General features: G+C 30.2%; 2 protein-coding genes across 3 annotated transcripts in view; one reads left to right on the top strand and one right to left on the bottom strand.

The window, feature by feature from the left end:
* Positions 1-4,943, bottom strand: part of LOC130670865 (uncharacterized) — a 36,316-nt gene extending 31,373 nt beyond the window's left edge. The window contains exons 1-4 of one of the 2 annotated variants that reach the window (XM_057474462.1): positions 4,721-4,935; positions 4,400-4,526; positions 4,232-4,317; positions 3,521-4,157 (exon numbers count right to left, since the gene is read on the bottom strand). The gene's annotated coding sequence lies outside the window, so the exon portion shown is untranslated. Of the gene's footprint in view, positions 1-3,520; positions 4,158-4,231; positions 4,318-4,399; positions 4,527-4,720 lie in introns of both variants that reach the window. The other variant, XM_057474463.1, reaches the window with a different exon arrangement.
* Positions 1-27,108, top strand: part of LOC130670866 (probable G-protein coupled receptor Mth-like 1) — a 97,299-nt gene that overhangs the window by 48,672 nt on the left and 21,519 nt on the right. Inside the window, exon 4 of the mRNA XM_057474464.1 lies at positions 19,313-19,391. Coding sequence (XP_057330447.1) covers positions 19,313-19,391 — 79 coding nt within the window. The remainder of the gene's footprint in view (positions 1-19,312; positions 19,392-27,108) is intronic.

The following is a 27,108-nucleotide window of genomic DNA, read 5'->3' as shown; positions in this document are numbered from 1 at the left end:
GGATCACCCTGTATATGCCAAATCTTAAGTCAAGAACACGTACACTGAAAAAAATAATCGCTAGCTGCTAGCGATTTTTTTCTTTAGCAGCTAGCGATTTTTAATCATTAGCTGCAAGCGATTATTTCGCTAGCTGCAAGCGATTATTTCGCTAGCTGCTAGCGATTTTTTCTTTAGCAGCTAGCGATTTTTAATCGTTAGCTGCAAGCGATTATTTCGCTAGCTGGAAGCGATTATTTCGCTAGCTGGAAGCGATTTTTTCTTTGGCAGGGAGCGATTAAAAACATTGTTTTTATCATTGAAATGAATTTATAAATATACATATTCATGTATATTTATACATGTATATAAATATATATTTATAGATATATACATATATATATATATATATATATATATATATATATATATATATATATATATATATATATATATATATATATATATATATATCAATATATATGAATATGTATATTCATAAATTTATTTCAATGATAAAAACAGTATTTTTAATCGCTCCCTGCTAGCGAAAAAATCGCTTCCAGCAAGCGATTTTTAATCGCTACCTGCTAAAGAAAAAATCGCTACCTGCTAGCGAAATAATCGCTTGCAGCTAACGATTAAAAATCGCTAGCTGCTAAAGAAAAAATCGCTTCCAGCTAGCGAAATAATCGCTTCCAGCAAGCGATTTCTAATCGCTAGCTGCTAAAGAAAAAATCGCTAGCAGCTAGCGAAATAATCGCTTGCAGCTAACGATTAAAAATCGCTAGCTGCTAAAGAAAAAAATCGCTAGCAGCTAGCGATTATTTTTTTCAGTGTATAGAGTCGGAGATCTCAAAAAGCTCGAAAACTTTAGTGTGAATACATTTTCGAGCTCTTCGAGCTCGAAAATGCTTTTGCATGCGATTGTTTTTTTATGAGCCTTTTAAGCTCTAACAAGTTACGTTTTATGTTAAAGTTTGAAAATTTAAGAATCGAAAATCATTAATGAACACGCGGTTTTCGAATTTTTAGTCCTGATTATGTTTAATAAAATAAATAAATTGAGGTAGAAATGAATGTTAGTAATAAGAATTAAGATTTAAATGAGTTTTGACGCAGATCAGAGCAATAATATATAAAATATCCGCGAAAAATATTGGAAAGTGTGTTTTTAAAATTTTTTTGTTGATAATATGATTCAAACTAAAGAACAAGTTAGATGAAATTATATGGGGATTGAAAGAGACCATAAAGACAAAGAGTTAGTATGATTTTGGACATATTTTAGCACATTATATTATGGCTTTTATCCGGAAAAAAAAAAACATAAAATGTTATTTTCTTATTATTTTGACGCCGATGTCTTTTGAACTAATCAACCGATTCTAGCATTTAATGTTGCAATCGACGCGTTTTGTTGAATTCTAGAGCTGTTTGAAATTTGAAATCGATTGGTTCAGTCGTTTCAAAGTTACTTGGAAAAAAGCATTTTTTAGCATTTTTTTCTCCCACGATATTTCTTTGACAAATGATCTGATTTTTACGTTTGAAGTGGCAATCGACCCGTTTTGATAAAGTCTAAAGCTGATCAGATTTTGAAATCAGTTTTTCACCATTTCTTTTTACCACGATACTTCTGAGACAAATGACTCGACTTTGATTCTCAATTATCTTCGGGTCTACTAGATCAAATGATCTGAAATTTTCAGGAAAGATGATGACCAACAACCTCTTTTGATTGCCGCAAGAACGATTTGAATCGGTTAAATAGTTTAAAAGTTATGAAAGGTTTACACACACACTCACACACATATATACAGCCACTCGAACATCATTCTGAAAATAGTCAAAATAGCTTCCTAGGACTTCAAAACGTCGACATCTGATGAAAACTCGATTTTCGAAAATCGGGGTGAAAACAATAACTTCCGAATTTTTGAAAATTTACAATCTTCCTTGCGGGAAGTTAAAAATAATTTTTTCCATTTTGATAATGATTACACAATTAAAGGAACAAAACTTGTTCCTCTAATTGTTTTGCAAAACTTTGATCGATCGACCCGTTTCGATAGATCAATTATAAAATTTACAGGGTTATTGGAGGTACATTAAGCTTAAAAAATTACCTGGCAACATTAGTATTCTCATCAATATTTGTAAAGAAGCGATCGATTAACTAAAAACCATAAAACGTCAATTTTTCGTACGTTTTTAAAATCGATATCCCAACTAGAAATTGTCATCGGGTCCGTATCAGGTCCATATCGGGCAAAATCTTACTATAATATATGGCAACTATTACCACAATATTATAGTACCCATTACCATAATGTTATGGTAACGGTTACCATAATATTATGGTAACGATTACTATAATATTATAGTAATGATAACTATAATATATATGAGTGCTGTTCCTATAATCAACATTTCAAATAAATCGGATACCATGCATTATAACAATTTTTTAAATATAGTGAAATCTAAACTTACAATTAACTTTCTCAATAAGACAATTTATAGATAAATTGAGAAAAATATAGATAGCCCGGACTGCCCTAGCGAATTCGGTTACACCGAAAAATACCTAAAACATACCTGGTATTTGAGTATCATTTTGTTATGTTTTCAGTAGAATTCTGAAAGTATACTCAAATTATACTCATCCATCATAATAATTTAGGTATGTTTTTGAACAATTTATACCGAAGTTATACTGAAATAAAATAATAATTTCTTAGATATCGATATATTCAATGTATTTAAGTATATTAGTTGAATAATTTATTTATATGTTTTAATAATAAATAATTTAAAAAAAAAAAGCGATAATTGACTGAGGTTTCGAACTTGTGACTTCTCATTTGAGTGTCTCGTGAAGTTCTCATAGCGCTGTCACAGGTCTAAATGAAATGAACAATTTTATTTTGATTTGTGGTTTGATTTTTTTATGCATTATATTTTTGTTAACTATCTATACTATTATTGCAATAGAATCAAATAAATAATAAATTAATGATTATTGTATTTCTATCAAACACAAACAGAAACATTTCCTATAACAGTGAAATTTTTTTTTATTTTGGTAAAAAAAAAAAAAATTAAATAAGTATTTACTACTAAAAAGCATTATAATACTAAACACTCAATTGAAGTAGTATTTTTGTAATTTTCTATGTATTCAATAAATTTATTTACTTCAAACTTCAAAGAAACATTTTTCCTTTTTACCAGGTAAAGACTTATATAGAAAGATATTGTTCTCAACCTCTCTGATTTCGGTATAATTTGAGTATAAATTGTGCTTGAAATAGATATTTTTTCAGTATCATTTAAGTATGAAAAATTCAAAACCATACCCAAAACATGAGACGATTTGAATATAATCTGGATATGAATCGGATATAATTCTTAAAACATACCGAAATATTTATCAATTTCTACTATACCGGAAATGAAGCCAAAAGAAACTTAAATTTTCGGTATAAACAAATTCGCTAGGGTGGGAACCATTCCCATAATATATTGTAATTGTTACCATAAATTTCTCTCCGTGTAGATTTACGGCAAGTTGAAACGTCCGTTTGATGTTAACTTGCAATCAGAGTAGCTATGAGGGTGTATAATCTTAGTGTCACATTTACATCACAAATTTCACGTCCTATTTACATTAAAATTTATATCATCAGAATGTTTTTATTTACGTTGACTTTGTTAGTTTACATGTTCTCTACATGTGATATCACTGTTACGTTAGTGTGTTCACTGGGTAAGTACTGACAATCGTAATTATACTTTGTTGATGATAAAGTAGTTTTCAAATGATAAATTGAAGATAGAAGGAGAAAGTAATATCATGCGTTGAATCACTATCTCCTTTCATATGATTAGTACCAATTATTCGTTAAGACAAAATTTCTACAACCGAGAAAAGAACGACTTGATTGCTTCTTACTTTACGTTGAACTACAATTTTTTGGTATAAAATCACGAAGATTTATTGCATCTGAATTCAGTAATATTGAAAAACATCCACTAATATTTGGCTGTCCATCAATTATACGTCCCCCGATAGTTTCAACTGATCTACGTGTTAGTGCAATGCTACACATGTCATTAATTGAATATGATGTTATCAAATTAACCTTAAGAGCATCGTTTGCCCTATCAGTAGCCTAGAAAATAAATTTTGTGTGTAACTAAACTTTGATTATTATATGCCACGTATTTGTTAATTGTTTATATTTACTTTATAAGTTTCTAAAATCTTGATTTGATATAAATGTCTAGACATATGCTCCATATATCCGACATCTTCTACCTCCATTTCAATAACTGCAACAATATAATAATGTTTACATTTTTTTATAAATATTTTTTATTAATACTACAAATTTATAATAAATATGTAAAATACCAAAATCAGACATGCAAAATATATCAGCCACTGACATCTCAGCACAAGTACATCCATTAACAACTTTAGCATAAAACATTAGGATACTTAATAAAAATAATGTCACAAAATTTAGTGAAAGGTTCATCTGAAAGTTTAGCGCAGAGAAAAATTATAATATATATTCGATGACACTTTTGACCAATCAGAAAGGATTGTTTTTTAATATAAAATTTTGTGAGGCTGACTTTATCGATTTAGCAGCGTATTCTTTGGCATGAGTTACATGAATTATATATTTTATCCAAAAAAAATTATTATAAAATATATAAATTTTTTTACCTTTCAGTTGTAGCCGAGTATTTTTAAGAAATTTACGGAAATAATAATTATGCTTCTGAATAATTTTTTTTTTTTTTTATTATTTATTAAAACTAGATCGCAGAAAAAAATAAAATATGAAATGATTACAGTCCACTTTTGATGTAAGACTAAGTCCAGCCGGTAAAGGAAAAATTTCTTAGAGCGAAATCCCCCTCTCCTATGCTTGATAGCGTTTTGCGTCCGAACTTTGGTACAAGACTATTGATATTAAATAAACTATTTCAAACATATTTAACGTTTCATCATTTATTTATGACTTCATACGCAGCTAAGAAATTCATTTACAATGATGAAGAATGATAGTTATTTCATTGTTCAATTTCTTACGAGTTGATATTATCCAATTAAGACGAGAATATTTCACATTTTGAATAAAGTTATTTAATATAGGGGAAGGAGGGGCAAAAGGGGGTAGGGTAGGCAAAACGGGGTACCCCCAAAATTTTACAAAAAATATTTATAGTTTTTAAATGTTTTTTAAACATTCCAAAATCACTTTTGTAAAAATAATTGAGCATTATTTTGAATATTTTTTGTTAAACTTTTTCAAAAATCGAATGTCAGTTGAAAAATGTTCATGGCTTTTGTTTTATGATAAAAACCTTTTTAAAAAGGTAAAAAAATTTTAAAGAAAGAAATGATAAAAAACGGTTTTTTTCGATTATCTTTGAAGTGACTCATCCAATCAATTTCAAAATCTAGTCAGCTCTAGAACTCAATAAAACGCGCCGATTGCCACCTCGAACGTCAAAATCGGTTGATTAGTTCAAAAGATATCAGCGCTGAAAAGTTAAAAAAATAACATTTCATGTTATTTTTTCTAGATAAATCAAAATATATAGCCCACAGAAATTAGTCAGTTTTACCCAGTTTGGCGGTGCCAACTGGAAATTGATCGAAAAATTATAATTTTTTGAAATTTCGATACCAAGTAGGATAATAAGAAATTCTAACAAGTATCTTATGGCGGTCTCAATTTGTTTATAAATAATAGCTAAACAAAAAAAACGTAAATTAAAAATTAAATATCTCTGAAACTATCAATCTGGCGGGTTAAGTTTTTACATAAAATTTGTAGAGCTTAATAAAATATACAATTTTGCTTTCGGGTAAATCCCCGTCAGACTGATAGTTTATTAGTTATTAACAATCGAAGTTTTATAAACAAATTGAGCTAGCAAACTGAAAAATCAACCGATTTCATTTTTTCTTTTTTCCACATATTTCTGGTAACAAAAGGAACATTTTTAACATTTTTCAAAATTTTTATCTCAAAAATTTGATTTTTAAAAATCAAAAAACCGCTTTTTCTTTGGAAGCCAATATCTCCGAAACTTAATTTACTACAGCACTCGCACCTATTCTAAAAAATCTAGAATTCAATTGCGAAAAACTCGGCTATTTTGAAAAAAATTAATTTTTGATTGGGGTCAAATAATAGCGAGTTGAACGCGAGCGGATTTTCGATAAAGCGAGCGCGTTCGCTACCCGGACTGATGGTAGAGGGGGAACTCAACAGTAGTGCTCAACTGATATTTATTTACAAATAAACCAATAATAAGGTTAGAACAGTTGTACCGTGCTTGGGGAGCCGATATCAGTTGAGCACTATTGTTGAGTTCCCCCTCTACCATCAGTCCGGGTAGCGAACGCGCTCGCTTTATCGAAAATCCGCTCGCGTTCAACTCGCTATTATTTGACCCCAATCAAAAATTAATTTTTTTCAAAATAGCCGAGTTTTTCGCAATTAAATTCTAGATTTTTCAGAATAAGTGCGAGTGCTGTAGTAAATTAAGTTTCGGAGATATTGGCTTCCAAAGAAAAAGCGGTTTTTTGATTTTTAAAAATCAAATTTTTGAGATAAAAATTTTGAAAAATGTTAAAAATGTTCCTTTTGTTACCAGAAATATGTGGAAAAAAGAAAAAATGAAATCGGTTGATTTTTCAGTTTGCTAGCTTAATTTGTTTATAAAACTTCGATTGTTAATAACTAATAAACTATCAGTCTGACGGGGATTTACCCCAAAGCAAAATTGTATATTTTATTAAGCTCTACAAATTTTATGTAAAAACTTAACCTGCCAGATTGATAGTTTCAGAGATATTTAATTTTTAATTTACGTTTTTTTTGTTTGCCTATTATTTATAAACAAATTGAGACCGCCATAAGATACTTGTTAGAATTTCTTATTATCCTACTTGGTATCGAAATTTCAAAAAATTATAATTTTTCGATCAATTTCCAGTTGGCACCGCCGATTTGGCTAATTTCTGTGGGCTAATAATGCGCTAAAATGTGTCTAAAATCATACCAACTCTTTCTCTTTATAGTCTCTTCCGATCATCAGATAATGTCATAAAACTTGTTCCTTAGTTTTAAAAATATTGTCAGCAAAAAATTGAAAAACCCAGTATTTCATGTTTTTCTCGGATATTCCATATATTATTGCACTGACCTAAGTCAAAACTCATTCAAATCTTGATTTTGATCAGTGACATTGATTTTTGCCTCAATACATGTACTTCAGAGAACATAATCGAAAATAAAAAATTAAAAGCCGCTTCTTCATTAATGATTTTTGATTATTAACTTTTAAACTCTAGCATAAAACGTTACTTGTTAGATCTTGAAAAGCTCATAAAAAAATGATTGCATGTAATAGCATTTTCGAGCTCAAAGAGCTCGAAAATATATTCACAGTATATTTTAAAGCTCCTTGAACTCGAAAACAGCGGGCAGTTTTGGGGCTGGCCCGCAGGGCCAACCGACGCCCAGATTTTTTTTTTAGATTATTGGAAAAAATCGGAAATTTTTCGATGATAACAATTTGTGATTTTTTATTTCTTTTTATTCGATAAAAATTAGACATTTTCTGCAAATCTTCAAATTTTTCAGAGTGATGTTTTTTCGATTCATATTTTTTTTTTCAATTGAAAAAAAAAATTTTTTTCTATTAGCCATATTTCTCGTAACGCCATACTAACAATTTTTGAGATTGCTCAGAGAAACAATTATGATAGGTTATCACCAAATTCCTTGAAAAATCGACCATGAGGACAAATACAATGGTTAGATTTTTAAAAAATCTAGCTAAAACTTTTAATCGAAAAAACATCACTGAAAAAATTTGAAGATTTGCAGAAAATGTCAAAGTTCTATATAATAAAATGAAATAAAAAATCAAAAATGGTAATCATCGAAAACTTTTAGATTTTTTCCAAAAATCTAAAAAAAAAAACAATGGAGATAGGTTGCAATAATTTTTTAGTATTTTTTATCGAAAAGTACATTTAAAAACAAAAATTAAAAAAAAAAAACGTCCCAATCAGACTAATTTTGAAAAAAATTCTAGCTATTTAAAAAACAAAAAGCCATTTTTTGCATTAATTCATAACTTTTTTTTGGTTGGATGAAAAAATTAGAAAAAATTATGAAAAACGTTTTTGATAGAGTAGAAAAAGAGAAAAAATTTGCGGCCAAATCTAAAGGGGTCGGGTTCCAAAGTAGTCGATTTGCGTGGAATGCCCCATATGCTTTAAAAAATTTTCACTTATACATTACTTTCACGTTGAATATCTTATTTTTTGTATTTACATATTTATTACTTCAAGTCAGTCTTGATCTTTCAAGAGAAGTGGGTACAAAATTTAAATAAAGTCATAGTGAAGGAAGCGTTTCGGATAATTTTCAACAAATTGAGAGTAAGAGTCGTATAACAAACATGGATTGTACAATTATTTTAAATTATATTTAATAGAATAGATTAACTACACAACAAAATCATCAGTTCAGATATTAGGTCAAGGTTGAATAGATTACAATGATAAATAAATATAAGATATTTGTTCTTTTTTATAACATCCCGGGAAAAATTTTTTTCATGAAATTTTATACAATTCTAGTCAGTAATTATTTTTTGAAAAAAATATCATACCACGAATAAAAAATTGCAAATAGATCTTACTTGTTCATCCAATAGGTGAAGGCATTACTGAGACAGACTAATTATGTTTTTTATTGATGAAAAATTCCCAGTGACTGCTGGGCTTGAACCTAAGTTCTTTTGATTCTAAACCCTTGCTGCTATCCACTGCGCCGACCCACGTACGTGATCACGTATGAATAAATACTCTCTAAACATGAATTAGTGAAAATGAGTGAATATTCACTAATTCCAAGTGCAAACCGAACCACTAATTTCAAAAAGTGGTTCGGTTGGCACTCAGAATTAGTGAATATTAACTTATTTCACTTATTCATGTTTAGAGAGTAGTATATTTATCGAGACATGGTTTTAAACTTTCATAGCAAATTTTATACGATTTTATGCAATTTTATATGATTTAGGAGAAACGGATAATTTTATCATAAAGTATTTAACATATTTTTACACAGGAAAAATTGTTTCATGAAATTTAATAGTTTTATGGAATTTAAAAAAAAAATTATAAAATTTTTTTAGCAACCATGAGATAATATCCATAAAATTGTATGAAAATTCATAAAATTTTGTAAAATTTCGTGAAAAACGAAAACTTCAATTTAATAAAGTTTTATAAAATTATACGAAATTTATAAAATTTTACATAATTGTTATCAAGATCCCAAGAAGTTATGGGTATAAAATTTATTGAAATTATTTAAATATAATCCAAGACACCCGTTGTTTGTTTATTTATTGTTTTTTTCTTTCAATTCATGATATTCTTTTATTTTATTAGATAATTTTTCTTCTGTCTGACATCACTGTATTTTTTGATTAATTAATTAAAAATGCTATTTATGAAAAGAAAACATATTTTATCTTTGCTGAAGTTATTATTACACCAAAATTTTATATATTTTTTTGAAATTTCATCTAATTTTATAAAGTAGATAAAATTTTTTACAATTTCATAAAAATTTGTAAAATTTCGTTGCACGGAAAAATTGAAACACGATTGGTTCCTGCACGGAAAAAAAATTCTAATTAAATTTCCGATAATAATATCGTAATTTGTCCTATTGATTATTGTAGTGGTGGACTAGACTTTTACAATCGTAATTTTTACGATGTAGCGTTGGAAATTTCATTTATGAAATAATACTTCAGACAAATAATACGAAGTCTTAAACTCTTCAATATAAATTACGATGTGAATATCGTAAAATTTGAAGAGAAATTTTAAATAAAAGAATAAAATAATAATCGTTCGGACGTTGGATTCAATCCCGAGTTCTTCTGAGTGCGAAGTGTCCGACGCCTTGGACCACTCGGCCACCGAAGAGCCTACACTTTATATGGTTTTTAAGGTTCATATAAACGATTTGAATAAACATTCATAAGTCATGAGAGCGCCTCTTGCGGAGGACGCAGTTAATATTTAAAAATTACGATACAATATCGTAATTTTTATAGCTTACTTCGTATTATAACAGAGGCAGCACTGTAATATTTATTTTACTCAAAAGTACATAGAAAGATAAATATAGGAATAAATATAGTTTTTGAATTTTAATTTTTATTTCTTTTATTTTTACGATGTTAAATTGTAATTTTTGAAGTAATTTTTAATCCTAAAAGTCTTTGTTAAAATTACGATGTTAAATAGTAAAAAATATAACCCACATCCCAGGTAGAAAGTCATCAATGGAATTAGCTTGTATTAAGCTAATTTTATCAGTTTTAGCCTAAAATTAGCCAACAAACTATGGTTAACACAAGGTTAGTTGGTAACGCTTTGTATCGCTAACATAAAGCTTGCAGTTTTAGCTTGCATAAACAGTGACAATTTAGCTTACTATAAGGTTAAAAGTATATCTTATTCTTAGCTACAATAGATTTGGTAATATAAGTTTGAAAACATGTTTACAGAGAAAAATTTTTTATTATTTTTTTTTTTTGTACATGTACATGTGCACATACATCAGATATTGGGCATTAAATGTGTAGTGTTATATATATTTTCCCTAGCGGTTTTGACGTCACCGTATAAACATTTATCTGAAAATAATAATAATATTTATTTAAAAACATAAAATAATTAATAAGACGATTTGGGGTTAGCATTACCTTAGATGTAAATCAACTACAAATACATTTCAGAATTATTCTAGTCACATTCAATAGAGAAAAATATATAAGTTTTATTAGTATATAAATTATAAATTAACTTTTGTTTGTTGAAATATTTTAAACTTACCCTAATAATAGTGCAATATAAATGATAAACTTTGATTATAACTTGCAATTAACCTCTGTCTAACAAACAAGCTTCCAAGTAGATGGCACTCTTTACTGCCGTGAAGCTAAATTCATTATTAGTCAGTAAATTACTTATTAGTCAGTAAATTTATTCAAAGCTACTGATCTTTCAGTAAATTTTGTAACCACTGAAAAAATCAGTAACATTTTTACTGATTTAACTTAAGAGAGTAAGGACATTCTAAAAAATTCAAATTTTTTTATTATGAGCATTAAAAACTTGTGATTCAATAAATTAAAAAAAATCAAAACTTACTTGCTTAGTAAATATTTTTCTTTATATATGTTGCAAATAAAATTGAACTTATTTATTACTTATAAACAATAACACAAACTCCTAATTAACCTCAAACTTCAGTTTTCAATGTACGCTTGGAGTAATGTTAGCAGATAAGGTAGTTTTAAGTTTAGAATCCAAGCTTACAACAAATCTTATCATACGCGTGGAAAAAGAGCTAACAGCAAGGTATATTTTAAGGTTAGTTACACTCTAAAGACGTCATAGAATTCATCCTAATAACAACCTAGAATAAAGCTTACAAAACAAGACTTAGATGTTAAGCTAAAATAAAGCTATTTTGAAGTTTCAAACTTGTCCGACTAAGACAATTTTCTACCTGGGATAGTAAATTTTGAAATAAAATATTTTAAAATTGACACTAATAAAAGTCTAGTCCACGATTACGATACTAACATCGTAAATTTTGTTAGAATTTTCTTTCCGTGTGTGCAGTACACAACTGAGTCGTGTGCAAGAAAAAAAATCTGTTTATCGGTTGACCCTGCGGGCCAGCCCCAAAACTTCCCGCTGTTTTCGAGCTCCTCGAACTCGAAAATACTTTTGTGTGCCATTGTTTTCGAAAAAAACCGATTTTAGCATTTCTTTCTCCCACGATATCTCAGGAACGAATTGACCGATTTTTGATGGTTGAGGTGGCAATCGGCGTATTTTATTGAGTTCTAGAGCTGATAAAATTTTGAAATTGTTTGGTTTAGTTGTTTCGAAGATATTCGCAAAAAACCGTTTTTTACCATTTCTTTTGCCCGCGATAACTCTCGAACGAATTATCCGATTGAAATGGCTAAGGCGGCAATCGACGCGTTTTAGTGAGTTCTAGAGCTGATTAGATTTTAAAGTCAATCGTTCAAGTCGTTTCTGAGAAATCACTAAAAAAATAAAAATAAAAATTTTTTTTTTTTCGTAATTCGCCAATATTTTTGAGTCTACTTGATCAAATGATCTGAAATTTTCAGAAAAGTTGATGGCCAACATGCTCTTTCGATTGCCACCTCAACCATCCAAATCGATTCATTAGTTAAAAAGTTATACACCGATCACACACACACACACACACACACACACACACACACACACACACACACACACACACACACACACACACACACACACACACACACACACACACACACACACACATATATATATATATATATATATACAGACACTTGGACATCATTCTGAAAATAGTCAGAATAGCTTCCTAGGACCTCAAAACGTCGACATCTGATGAAATTTCGATTTTCGCGAATCGGGGTGAAAACAATAACTTCCCAATTTTTCGAAAATCTTCGATTTTCTTAGCGGGAAGTTAAAAAATTCGTCAATCGGTTGACCCTGCGGGCCAGCCCCAAAACTTCCCGCTGTTTCAAGCTCCTTGAGCGCGAAAACATTTTTGTGAATACATTTTCAAGCTCTTCAACGGCAGCACCAGAACAAGTCGTATGGTTGCCCTTTTCTTTTCTTGCACACGATTCAGTCGTGTGCTGCACAGGAACCAGTCGTGTTTCAATTTTTCCGTGTACCTATAATATAAGAAAATAAATGTCGTTAACTTTTTTTCTGTAGTAATCGAACTATTTGGCGGTTTGCGAGGGCGCAATTATTGAAAATTCTTACGATTTCTGACCGAACGACCCACCAACTGAAAATTCTAAATGTACTATAACTAGGTACCTCTCGACTTCTGTGGTCTCGACGACGAGGCTTACGAGGTCACGATTTGGACACCTTTTGAACTCAAAACGTCTAAGGGCGCCACTGAGAGTAGACTGCACGATCTCTCAGAATCGCGTGCAAGGCAGCAAAGCAGAGAGAAAAAGAAATCTCAAGGATGAGTCCGAAAATTTCCTTGCCGTGGCTGGACCACACAGCTGCAGAGTTAGGTTCTAATATATTTTTAACTCAATAGTGTAAACATCAAAATGGTAGCTTTCTTATACACAACCCTCGCGGAATTGCCATAACGGTATTTCTACGGTATTTTCCGAGTATTTTTTGGGTATAAGTATTATTACGGTATACCCTAGGTATAAATGCGGTATGTTTGTGAAATTTTATTACCGTATTAATACCGTAAATATATTGTGTTGATACCAAATTTATATAGGGACTGTACCGTATTTATACTGTGTTTATACCGTATTTACGCTCTTGCTATACCGTATTTGTACAATGATTATACTCCATTAATATGGTTTTTATGCTGTACTTAAACGTCGGTTATACCGTATTTATACAGTTGCTATACCTCATTTAAACAGTGGTTACACGGTATTCATATAATGCTCGCACCGTATTTAAACGGTATTTATGCGGTATAAATATGGTGGTTATGCCGCATTTATACAGTGATTATGCCGTCTCACTCTTACAGGCTGAAAAATACTTTTCATATCTTTCAGTTTTATTAACAAACAATCTTCAGATTCTATAACAGATACAATATGTTTTACTACACAGAAAAAAAAAAATCTTGACTCAAGAAAATTTTTCTTCAACCAAGAAATTTTTCAGCGAGTGGAATGAAAACCGGAAATTTCTTGAACGAAGTGAAATAATTTCTTGAATTTTAAATCTTCAATTAAGAAAAAAAATTCTTAAGCCAATACATATTTCATACTTGGTCCAATAATAGAATTACTTGTTTTAAAAACTTGCAGTTTTTAGTTTAATAATAATTTTTCTTAACCTGAGTATGTTACTTACTTAAACCAAGAAATAAAAATATTTAGTTCGAGAAAGTTATACACTTAATTAAAGAACTATGATGTTTTGAAACAATAAACGGTACGAACTCGAACTAAAAATAAAGGGAGTTGATTCAAGAAATTTAAACTCTTGGTTTGAGTATAGTGTACTTTCTCTGACCAATCACACGAAAAATCTCAAACCAAGATTACTAGAGTCTCAAGCCAAGAAAGTTTTCTCTTGGATTCTCACTCATAGATGCTCCCTCCTTCGCACCCGAAGGAATGAATACTCCCCACTCTCTCTCTTTCTCACACTAGCGCAGCAAATGGATTTTGAGTTCACCTTTTTATTTTAAATAAATTAAAAATTAAATAACCAAATTATATTATTATAATAAATTAATTGATTAATGTAATTAAATAGTATTGAATAATTTCTCAATTTTTTTCGTAATTAAATTTGTTTTTTTGTTTTTTCAACTTTTTTATATTTATGTCGAAATTAATTTATGAACGATTCATACAATCCGTTCAGTATTTTGGTAAAATGTCAAAACTAACATTTTTCTAAATTATTGGCGATAACATTTGTAATATTAATTTTGGGTTTAGGATTTAAAAATGTGATTGACCATAAGCCAGTGTGGTTCAGTATATATGGGCAAAGTAAACGTAGCCTATCAAAGGCTGGGATGGCTTAGTTGGTAAAGCTCTCGCGTGACGCCGAATCGATCTGGGTTCGATTCCTCGGTTAAGCGATAATTCTTTTTTCTCAATTTGTTTAAATATTTAACTTATTGCGAAACTTGCCCATCCCTTATAACTGCTTCTGATACAGTATTTATTTGCTTTACAGCATTGTTTGTAATATTTAAACGAAAAAAAAATTGTTCATTGAAAAAATGAAACAAAAAAAAATAAAATTTTTTAGCTCGATAGATTTATTTGCTTAATTGAAGAAATTAATTTCTTGGCTGAAAATTATTTTTTTGTTTGCGACAAATAAAAAAATTCTTGGCCCAAGAAAGTTTCTTCTTGGTTTAAAAAATTTTTTTTCTTAGTACAAAAACTTTTTTTTTTAGCTCAAGACATTGTTTCTTGACTCGATAAGATAACAGTCTTTAGACAAGAAACAAATCTCTCGAGTTAAAAACAAACTTTCTTGGCCCGAGAAAATAATGCTTTAAACCAAGAACAAACTTTCTTGGGCCAAGAAAGTTTGTTCTTGGTTTAAAACATTATTTTTCATGGTTCAAAAACTTTTTCGTTTCAGCTCAAGATATTTTTTCTTGACTTAAAAACGTAACAATTTTCAGCCAAAAAAAAAATTTGTTGAATTGAAAAAAAAATCTTCTCGAACCAAAAAAAAAATTTTTGGGACCAAGAAAGTTTTTTCTTGGTTCAAAGAATTTATGTTTTAGACTAAGAAAATTATGTCTTCCGCGAAGGAAATAATTTCTTGATCCAAATAATTTTTTTTCTTCAATAAAGTAAGAAATTTCGCTTGGTTCAAGAAAAAAATTTCGAAGACATTTTATTTCTTGTTTCAAGATTTCCTTTTTTTCTGTGTACTACTTGCATTCTTAAATGGCTCATCTCTTCACTATGTTCTGCTTTCAATTTTTCAATAAAAAAGTACAGCTGTAAAAATGAACTAGTTTATTTTTACTTTCACAAAAAAATTTTTTTCAAAAAAATTTCTCTCATTAACAAATAAAAACTCTTGAAACTAGTAAAAATTTTTCAATTTAAACATAAAAATATGTTTACTTGAGGAAAAAAAATTTTGATTCAAGATTAAAATTTCAAGCTAATTATTTACTTGGTGCAAGAAAATTTTACTTTTCCGAATCGTTAAAACAAAATTTCTTGAATCAGGAATTGTTTTCTTGATTCGAGTTAACTGTTTTTTCTATGTAGTAATGATTCGCAAGAACATCAGATAATTTTGAAATACATTTAGGATCAATATTAATAACTAGGATTATTTTATGATTAAAAATTTCATTCTTCAATTGAAACATGTCTAAACACTGCAGTGTTTATGTCGTATGGCTATTTTGACATAAAAGTCTTTTTTTAGCTCATAAAGTTCTTTATTTGTACATTATAAAAACCTTCACGCGTCTTTTAAATTTTAGTTTCTCTACACAGAAAATACAGTTAACTTGAACTAAGAAAAATATTCTTGATACAAGAAAATTTTTTTTAACGATTCGGAAAATAAAATTTTTTTTACATCAAATAAATAATTATTTTGAAATCTTTACTTCGAATCAAAATTTTTTTTCCTCAAGTTAACATATTTTTATGCTTTAGTCGAAAAATTTTTAATTGTTTTAAAAGTTTTTATTACTTAAAATAAGAGATATTTTATTGAAGAAAGCCGTGCCAGGTTATTGTAGCAATATTGCATTTTTTTGTTTGAAAAAAATAAAATTTCTTGGAATAATTACTATTTGTTTAACAAAAGAATTTTCGTATGCTCCAACCAAAAAAAAAAAAGTTACTCAAACCGAGAGAAAAATTTCTTGGGAGAAAAGATATATATGGAAGAGAGGGAAGTCACTGGTGCTAGGCAGCAGCAGCGAGAATAGTTCGGTGCGCGCCACTAGGTAGCGCCTACGATTTGTAGTGTCCCTGGTAAGAAACTTATTTCAGAAGTCTTATATTCCGAAATTGTGACCATTCTGGCGCGGGTACTCCTCCGTTATTTGATAGAGTGATAAGTACCTTGTTTGATGGTAATATAGTACAACCTATATTACATAATGACAAAAATATTTATTATCAATGTTTCCATAAATAATTTATCTCTGAATTTGAACTTGAGCTTTAACAAAAATGTTTTAATCAAAAGTCTATAGAATCTCTACTATATGATTAAAAATATTCGAGTGACATAATACATTGTAAAGCAATATAAATAATTATATAGAGCCATTTATCATTAATAATTATATATAGTTTTTTTTACCATGTACTGGATAAATTCCGTATAAACACCTCATTAAATCAGTAGAAATGTTGTGTGAACTCGGTAGAAATGCCGTATAAATTCAGTAGAAATGCCGTATTATTACGCTAACAATGTCATATTATTACGGTAGAAATTTCGTATAAATATCATATACATGAAGTATTAATCTTATAGAAATGCCGTATTAATACATTAGAAGTACCGTATTATTACGGTAGAAATAACGTATTAATACGGTAGAAATGCCGTATAAGCTTCGTATAAACGCAGTATAAGCTCTGTAGGAATACCGTAATTAAATTTCACAAACATACCGTATAAATACGGTAAAACTACTTGTTATCGACTACGTGTATGCTCTTTTAATACAGTGTTCAAACCGTATCATGAAAACCGCGAGGGAAAAATAAAGATTGTGTGAAAGTTACAAGTTAAAATAAAGGGTCTCGTTTTCGAAAGTATAACCAAAGTTCATTTTAAATCACACACACACAGTCTGCAAATATAAATTTTATGACGCCTAAAAATTCTAGGTTCATTTCCCTGAGCCCTGAATTTTATTTTAATAATTTTTGCCTTAAACGATTTTATTAAAATAACATTTCCAGTGGCGCGGTCTGTAACACTCAGCACCAAGGTCGCGATATTTAATAAACGCTACCCAGCTAAATTCCAGCAAATTCCAGAGAACGGTCAGGAGAACTCGGTATCTCCAGAAGAATATCTGCTAAATTAAATCCAAATTTAACAGTTATTAATTATTAATCAATTAACCAGTGGTCGTTAGACTCAACTGAATTAATTAAATAATATAACGCTACCTGACAATACGAACCTAGAACCGATTACAAAATGACGGCTGAACGCCCTCGAACCCATGCCGCAGATACGATAAATTTTACCCGATTTATAAATATCTCCTTTTTTCAACTTTAAACAACTATTGACAAATTTGGTGACGTTTAATTAATAATAACAGTTTAATGAATTATAACCCCAAAAAATTACCAAGGTAGTTGCTGATGTTGATGAGGACGACATGACGTTCGAGGAAGACCACTGCTTCAGCTCCCGTGACGCCGTACTCTGGTGGAGTTCTTTCCGCTTCGATTAATCAAAGATTTTATTAATCACGTGGTTGTTGGACTCAGAATAATTATAATTTTCAGAAATAGAATTTTCTCGTTCGACAGCCGCAGAAACAAAGGAAGATCAGACTTCGTGTCCGGGGTCGAATCAAGACTCACCGTTTTAACTTGAGATTTTATAGAGAGTGATACGGGGTCTTTCGACTCGTACGTGCGTACATACACGCATACATAAACTCGGATATCATCTTGAAATTAATTAAAATAGCTTCCTAGAACCTCAAAACGTCAAGATTTGATAAAAATTCGAGTTTCGAAAATCAGACCGAAATCAAGAACTTCCCGAATTTTTAAAAATTTTCAATTTTCTTAGCGGGAAGTTAAAAATATTCGATTTTTTTGGCCCACCCTACTAGTTATGAAACTTGAAAATTTATTGTGATTAATTCCAATCGCCTTCTCTCAAAGAAAATGAGATAGATTAGACACATTTGGATATAAATTGTTCATTGAAGAAGTTTCTTTCTTATCCTTTCCAATCCTCTTTCATCCTAATTCTCCTTCCTTAGTCCGAGAATGTTAGAACGCTTCACGTATATTCCCATAAGTGTGTGTGAATGAACCCATTCTTTCCTACTTCACAGTATTATTTAATGTAGTTTAAAATCATATACGTCCGTTATAGTTACCCTAACAGGTCCAATTACGGTAACTTACCATAAATCAACCGGAAATTATGGTACTTCTGAAATCTAACGTAAATTACAGTGGATTTACCGTAAATTACGGTGGTTTTACCGCAATCTGCCGTAAGTGTAGGGTAAATTCGCCGTAATTTAAGGTAAATTCACCGTAAATTAAGTCCGTCAAGGTAATATTTAATTAAGTTTAAATATCTGTAAATAAGACCTTAATTTATTTTTCCTATAGTCTTTCAGTTTAAATTTTAGGTTAGTAAGCCACATCAGACCTGCACCAGATCCTCATCCCGTCATATCTCATTTTACAGATATAATTGACAACATATTTCATAAGGTATGACTGAGTGATCTATTAGTTCGTTCGATTTTTGTTCTAATAATAGTACTGTATTATTATGTTTCCATTATAAAGTTTTAAGTTTATTAAGGTCGATCAGTACGATTTGCTGAAGTAGAAATCATATTATTTGACTATTATGTAAATGTGTTACACTTATGATCGCAGCAACAATATTCTCTAATGATTGTTTATTGATTGTTCATAGCTATTCTGGCTCACTTTTTTTTCCTTGCTGCATTCTTCTGGCTGAACACAATGTGTTTCAACATCTGGTGGACTTTTCGGTGAGTGTTACTTGAAGATAGTTAAGAATATATAAAAGTACATATCTGAAACTCTTATAAACGAATAATACATCATATGATCAAGTACCATAAAAATATTCAAATTAAGCACTGTATAATGATAAATAGAATTTAAAAAATTTGACATTATTTTGGTTATTAAAGCATGAAAAATTCTGAAAAACGGTTGATTTTGCAAACCAGCCTAAAAGTATCCTGCTCTCTTCAAGCTCAATATTTTTTCATATCTCTTAAACCAATCAAAATCTACCTGATCAATTATTTATGCACAACTAATTACAATCGAATAATGGCCGATTTCATCATGAGAAGGGTAAACTAGTTTGTGATTCGGCAGATAAATTTATTATGGGTTCAAATTTTCGATGGTGGTCTTCAACAGACTAACGGATTAGCTATTTTCCGTTCTAGTCATAAATAATTACGCGTTAATATTAGAATAAATTTATTATAATTAATTTAAACAAATAAGAAATAAAACCAATTTATTAACATGAAAAATGGCATAGAGTCAAACGTGGTAAAGTGATTCTGGATTAAATTGTAAAGTCGGTTTAAACAAGGTTATGAATTAATTTGACAAAGAAAATGTTAGCGTTTATAGATCATTATTTATATATAAGAATTAGTGATTTTAAAATGTGGCAAATAATTATAAGGAAATTAATTTTGAATCAGGAAATGGAATTTTATATTGTTAAAAGGGTGTGTGAGTGTAAAAGTGTAACTATGAAATTCAGTGGTATAATTAAAAAGGAGGCCATTCGGCAGCCGAAATGGAAAAGTAGATTTCTCGTTATTTGATTATTTTCACCTTTCAAATAAAAGTTATTGACGAAATAAAATTTTTTTTTAACATTTTTAAAAATTCGCAAGATAATAAAACAAAAAAATCGGTCTATCGGTTAACCCTGCGGGCCAGCCCCAAAACTTCCTGCTGTTTTCGAGCTTGCTGACATTATTGAAAATATAAACATTATTGATTATATACATATATATTATTAAAAAAACATTATTGAAAATATACACTTTCGAGCTCGAAAATACTTTTGTATACCATTGTTTTCTAAAAAAACATTTTTTAGCATTTCTTTCTCCCACGTTATCTCGCGAACAAATTAACCGATTTTGATGGTCGAGGCGGCAATCGAAACGTTTTATTCGGTTCTAGAGCTGATTAGATTTTGAAATCGAATGATTCAATTTTTTTGTAGATATCCGAAAAAAAACCTTTTTCACTATTATTTTAACCAACGATATCTCGTAAACGAATGGACGGATTAAGACGATTGAAGCGGCAATCGACGTGTTCTAAAGCTGATCAAATTTAAAAATTGATTTATTCAGCCGTTTTTGAGAAATTTCAAAAAAACCAAAAAAAAAATTTTTTTTTGAATTCTTTCGTCAACGGTTTCTCTTGAACGAATGAACCGATTTTGATGGTTGAGGTGGCATTCAACGCGGCTTATAAAGTTTTAGAGCTGATTAGATTTTGGAATCAATCCATCGAGCAAATTGAAAGTTATCCGAATAAAACATTTTTGAAAAAATTCTATTTTTGAAATATCTCCGAACGCACCCTACCGATTAAGCTCAAATTTATAGCTTCAAGAAATTAACAAGCCGCGTCGAATGACACCTCAAAGATCAAAATCGGTTCATTCGTTCAAGAGTTATAAATATTTACATACATACATACACTCGGACATCATCGTGAAATAAGTCAGGATAGCTTCCTAGAACCTCAAAACGTCGAAAATCTGATAGAAATTTTCTTAGCGGGAAGTTAAAAAATCTGGGCGTTGGTTGACCCTGCGGGCCAGCCCCACAACTTCCCGCTGTTTTCGAGCTCGAGGAGCTTGAAAACATTACTGAGAATATATTTTCGAGCTCGAAAATGCTATTACCTTCGATTATTTTTTATGAGCTTTTCAAGCTCTACCAAGTTACGTATTTTGCTAAAGTTTGACAAGTTAAGAATCGAAAATTATTAATGAAGAAGCGGTTTTCAAATTTTTATTCTCGATTATGTTCAATGAAATAAATGTATTGAGGCAGAAATCAATGTTAGTGATCAAAATCAAGATTTGAGTGAGTTTTGACGTAGGTCAGAGCAATGATATATGAAATATCCGAGAAACATAGTAAAAACTGGGTTTTCTCAATTTTTTGCTGATAATATGATTTAAACTAAAGAACAAGTTAGATGACATTCTATGATGATCGAAAGAGACTATAAAGAGGAATAGTTGGTATGATTTCAGACACATTTAGTACATTACATTTTGATTTATCCGGAAAAAATAACGTTTTATGTCAAATCAATAAAAAACTAAAAAAAAATTCTTTTTTTTCGTAATCCGCCAATATTTTCGAGTCTACTTGATCAAATGTTCTGAAATTTTCAGGAAAGTTGACGGCCAACAAGCTCTTTCGATTGCCACCTTAACCACACACACACACACACACACACACACACACACACACACACACACACACGCACACACACACACACACACACACACACACACACACACACACACACACACACACACACACACACACACACACACACACACACACACACACACACACACACACACACACACACACACACACACACACACACACACACACATACACTCGGACATCATTCTGAAAATAGTCAGAATAGCTTCCTAGGACCTCAAAACGTCGACATCTGATGAAAACTCGATTTTCGAAAATCGGGGTGAAAACAATAATTCGCCGAATTTTTCGAAAATCATCGATTTTCTTAGCGGGAAGTTAAAAATCGAAAAATTTGAAGTTTAATGCCAAAAATTGAAGCTAACTGAATGAGCTTCAGAAGAATTTTTGATGATAATGCACTATACGTTTTGATTCAAAGTTATTTAGATACCCTCGCAGATTTGAATCACGGTGGAAACACGGTGGGTTTGTTCCATTTTACCACCGTATATACACGGTGTTTCCACTGTGATTACGCGGTGGATACACCGTGGAACCACAGTGGTGAAGTAGCACAAAGCCACCGTGGAATCACGGTGGATACACCGCGTAATCACAGTGAAAACACCGTGTATACCCAGTGGTAAAATGGAACAAACCCACCGTGTAACCGCGGTGGATGCACGGTGTTTACACTTCCATGGTGTTTCCACCGTGATTCAAATCTGCGAGGATACCTATGCATATACACTAATAGAAAAAATTAAAGGATCAAAAAAAATTCCAAATTTTTTGGTCATTTTCAACAGGCCCAAAACTTTGAGAGGAATGGTCGTACAAGAAATAAAAAAAAAACGAAAATTGTAGCTACAAGTGTCTACTTTTTGGATTAGAACTTCAAAATTTATTAGCGTCAGCGGTTTTAGAGTAATCTTAGAAAAACCAGCGACAAAAAAATTTTCAAATTTAAAAAATTTTTTTTTTGGTCTTCGGGCGTGGAAAAATTCCTTTTGCTCAACCACTATGAGGATCGGATACCTTCATTATTCAGCTTTAATTTCTTTTTTTATGGACCTTCATACGTCCGCTTCTCGCCGAGATATCAGTCTTCAAATGGAAAAGGATCCTTTTGTCTTTGATTATCGATATCTCAGAAGCCAATGATCGCACAGAAAGTTAATAGTGGGTTTTACAAACTTGAATAAATTCCCTTCAACGATTATATAAAAAACAATTTTTTTTTAATTTAATGACTAAGAGATCAGTAAAATCACGGAATGCAGCGACGTAAACGTGTTAAAAATTATTGGGTGTTGGTTTTGTAAATTTCCTAAAGTTATTCCAAAAAAAAATTTTTTTGAAAAATTTTTTTTTTTGCAAATTTTTTTTCGAAAAGAAACTTTTTTCTTTTGAAAATTTTGTTTCGAAAAAAAACTTTTTTCTTTTTTGGAAATTTATGCACTGTCTGCAATAAAATTGTGGACAAAGCTCAGAAAAAATCTTTGTTTTCATCTTGTTAAAGATTGTGAGCTTTTCAGAGCAAAAAACGTGATCCTTTAATTTTTTCAAAAATTTGATCGTGTGACACGAATAAACGGCTGGTTGGATTGATCTGGCCCTTTGTAGGGTTTTTGTGGACATATTGAACTGTAAAATGCACAGTTACCATTATCGATTTCCACAATATTTTCGTTTCAGCGCTTGATTTTCCAAAAAACCAAAAAAGCCCTTTTTTTGTTGCATTTTTAAATTCATGTGACGATAGGAAAAAAATTTTTTTTCGAAAAAGCAATGGCTAATCGTTGAAGGGAATTTATTCAAGTTTGTAAAACTCACTATTAACTTTCTGTGCGATCATTGGCTTCTGAGATATCGATAATCAAAGACAAAAGGATCCTTTTCCACTTGAAGACTGATATCTCGGCGAGGAGTGGACCTATGAAGGTCCATAAAAAAAGAAATTAAAGCTGAATAATGAAGGTATCCGATCCTCATAGTGGTTAAGCAAAAAAAATTTTTTCCACGCCCGAAGACCAAAAAAAAAAAATTTTTTAAATTTGAAAATTTTTTTGTCACTGGTTTTTCTAAGATTACTCTAAAACCGCTGACGCTAAAAAATTTTGAAGTTCTAATCCAAAAAGTAGACACTTGGAGCTACAATTACCTTTTTTTTTATTTCTTGTACGACCATTTCTCTCAGTTTTGGGCCTGTTAAAAATGGCCCAAAAATTTGGAATTTTTTTTTGATCCTTTAATTTTTTCCATTAGTGTATTAGAACTATCGGACCAATGGTATTTCGGATCCTATTCGAAGAATTATGATCGATTATGGTTTTATTCCTTGAAAATTCTACCATAAGGACAAAGGCGATAGTTTGCTTTCATTGGAATCCACTAATAAAATAATCTAAGATTAGAGTTTGATTATGATATATCGAAGGGTCGTACTTGAAATTAGTAGTAATATTTGAAATAAAAATCCTATTAGAATATCAAACGTCCAGTAGATATAGAGAATATTATCATCATAATTAATGTTAAACTTGGTATTGATATATCATAATATTCATACACTGTCGATAAAAAAAAATTAGATATATCCACTGAATTGAGATTTTATAAGTGTCACACTGCAATAACGTAATTCGAGAAGCTCCATGAATCTACTAAAGAGTAGGAGAACTAACCCGATGAAAAAAGATTTTGTCGAATCATATATGACCATGCATAATTTTCTATATATGATCAGATCCAAAAATTGGCCAGGTCTGATCATGCATAACTTGATCTGTTTATACATGATCATAGATGATTATATATAATCATGCATGAACGAATATAGTCATTTTTAGAATCTCATTTAGAATATCTGTAAATTATTAATTAAGTAGTTTAATTAGGATTTATTGTCTTCATCAATATCAATGTCGGTTAAAATTAAATAAAAAAAAAAAAAAAATTATTAACCATCCAACGCCGATGTTGCTTAACTTTGGTTATCGATGGTTTGTAGTCTGATCCTCTAGTCTGTTATACACTTACAATGAAGAAACGTTTATGGCATTACTTAACTCAAATAATCAAATTGATACTTTATACTTTTAAATTGCTGCCGAAACCTTTGAACATTTTTTAAGTATTGGGGATTTGTTTGATTGATAGTTGACAGAATAAAAATTTAATAACATTGACATTAAAAAATTGTCATATACATATATATATACAATATATATATATATATATATATATATATATATATATATATATATATATATATATATATATATATATATATATTAGGGTGTCCCAAAATAAAAAAACATTTTTTTTTTTAACGTCTTATGGGCTCAAAAGTTACTTCATATTATAAAAAGAATCCTCACAAAATTTCAGCCAGATATCTTTAAAATTGAGCTATCACAAAGGGGGGCCCCCTTTCCCATTTAAAACACACGTGAAAATTTTTCATTTTAGTTTTTCGTTATAAAGACTATGAAAAAAATTTTTTTTTCAGTTTTGCTTAGTATGATTTTTTAGGAAATTAAATTCTCTACAAAAAAGTGTTGATGCATTATGTATGTCAAACGAACTGGGAAAAAGTTACGGGGCTTCGAAAATCAACAAAAATTTAGTTTAATCAGTGTTCAATTTTTTTTTTTATAATTTTCATTTTTATTGCATCAAAAAATTTTTTTTTCAAATTTTAACGACCACGCTCTTGTAGGAAATTTAATTTCCTTCAAAAAGTATCTGATATCATATATACGTCAGTGAAGTTTAAAACATATTAATTTTTTGAACTAAAATGTCAACGGAAAGTGAACTTCACTTTTCGTTGACATTTAAAGCCCTGTAACTTTTTTCTCATTCATTCCCTCGCAGATTTGAATCACGGTGGAAACACCGTGGAAGTGTGAACACCGTGGATCCACCGTGGTTACACGGTGGGTTTGTTCCATTTCACCACCGAGTATACACAGTGTATCCACTGTGATTACGCGGTGTATCCACCGTGATTCCACGGTGGCTTGACCACTGTGTATACACGGTGTTTCCACTGTGATTACGCGGTGCATCTACTGTGATTCCACGGTGGCTTTGTGCTATTTCACCACCGTGGTTCCACGGTGTATCCACCACGTAATCACAGTGGAAACACCGTGTATACACAGTGGTCAAGCCACCGTGGTATCACGGTGAATACACCGCGTAATCACAGTGGTAAAATGGAACAAACCCACCGTGTTTCCACCGTGATTCAAATTTGTGAGGGTTTGATTGAGAAAAACTGAAAGGGTGTATATATATATATATATATATATATACCCTTTTTAAAAGAAACGATTGAAACGATTAGAAAGGAAAAATTTTAAATACTTTTTAATGCTTTTGAATACTTTGAATACTTTTGAATCGCCCTTCTTATAAGCATTTAACATTGCAAATCGTTTCTTTTAATCAGGTTATATATATATATATTTAAATATTTATAGGTTTCATATCAATGAAATCTGATCAGATTTAATCATACATAGACATATATAACTACATATAGGTTTATATCAGTCACGTCTGATCAGATCTAATTATATATAGGCCTATATCTAATTATATATGGATTTGTATCAATCATGTCTGATCAGATCTAATCATGTATAGACTTATATATGATCATATATGGGGTTATAACAGCTAGGTATGATTATATCTAATTATATATAGACTTATAGATGATCAGATCTGATCATATATAGACTCATATATGGTTATATATGGAGTTATAACAGCCAGGTATGATTATATCTAATTATATATAGACTCATATGTGATCAGACCTGGTCATATATGGACTTGTACATGATTATATATGGGGTCATAACAGCCAGGTATGATCAGATCTAACTATATATAGACTTATATATAAATAGATCTGATCATATATAAACTTATGTATGATTATATATGGGGTCATAACAGCCAGGTATGATCATATCTAATTATACATAGACTCATATATAATCAGATCTGATCAGATCTAATTATATATAGACTTAAATATAATCAGATCTGATCATATATAGACTTATGTATGATTATATATGGGGTCATAACAGCCAGGTATGATCATATCTAATTTTACATAGACTCATATATAATCAGATCTAATTATATATAGACTTATATATAATCAGTTCCGATCATATATAGATTTATATATGGGCTTATAACAGCCAGGTATGATCAG

This window comes from Microplitis mediator, chromosome 7, assembly GCF_029852145.1.
Source record: "Microplitis mediator isolate UGA2020A chromosome 7, iyMicMedi2.1, whole genome shotgun sequence".
Lineage (NCBI taxonomy): Eukaryota > Metazoa > Arthropoda > Insecta > Hymenoptera > Braconidae > Microplitis > Microplitis mediator.
This window is presented reverse-complemented; position numbering and strand designations above follow the sequence as displayed.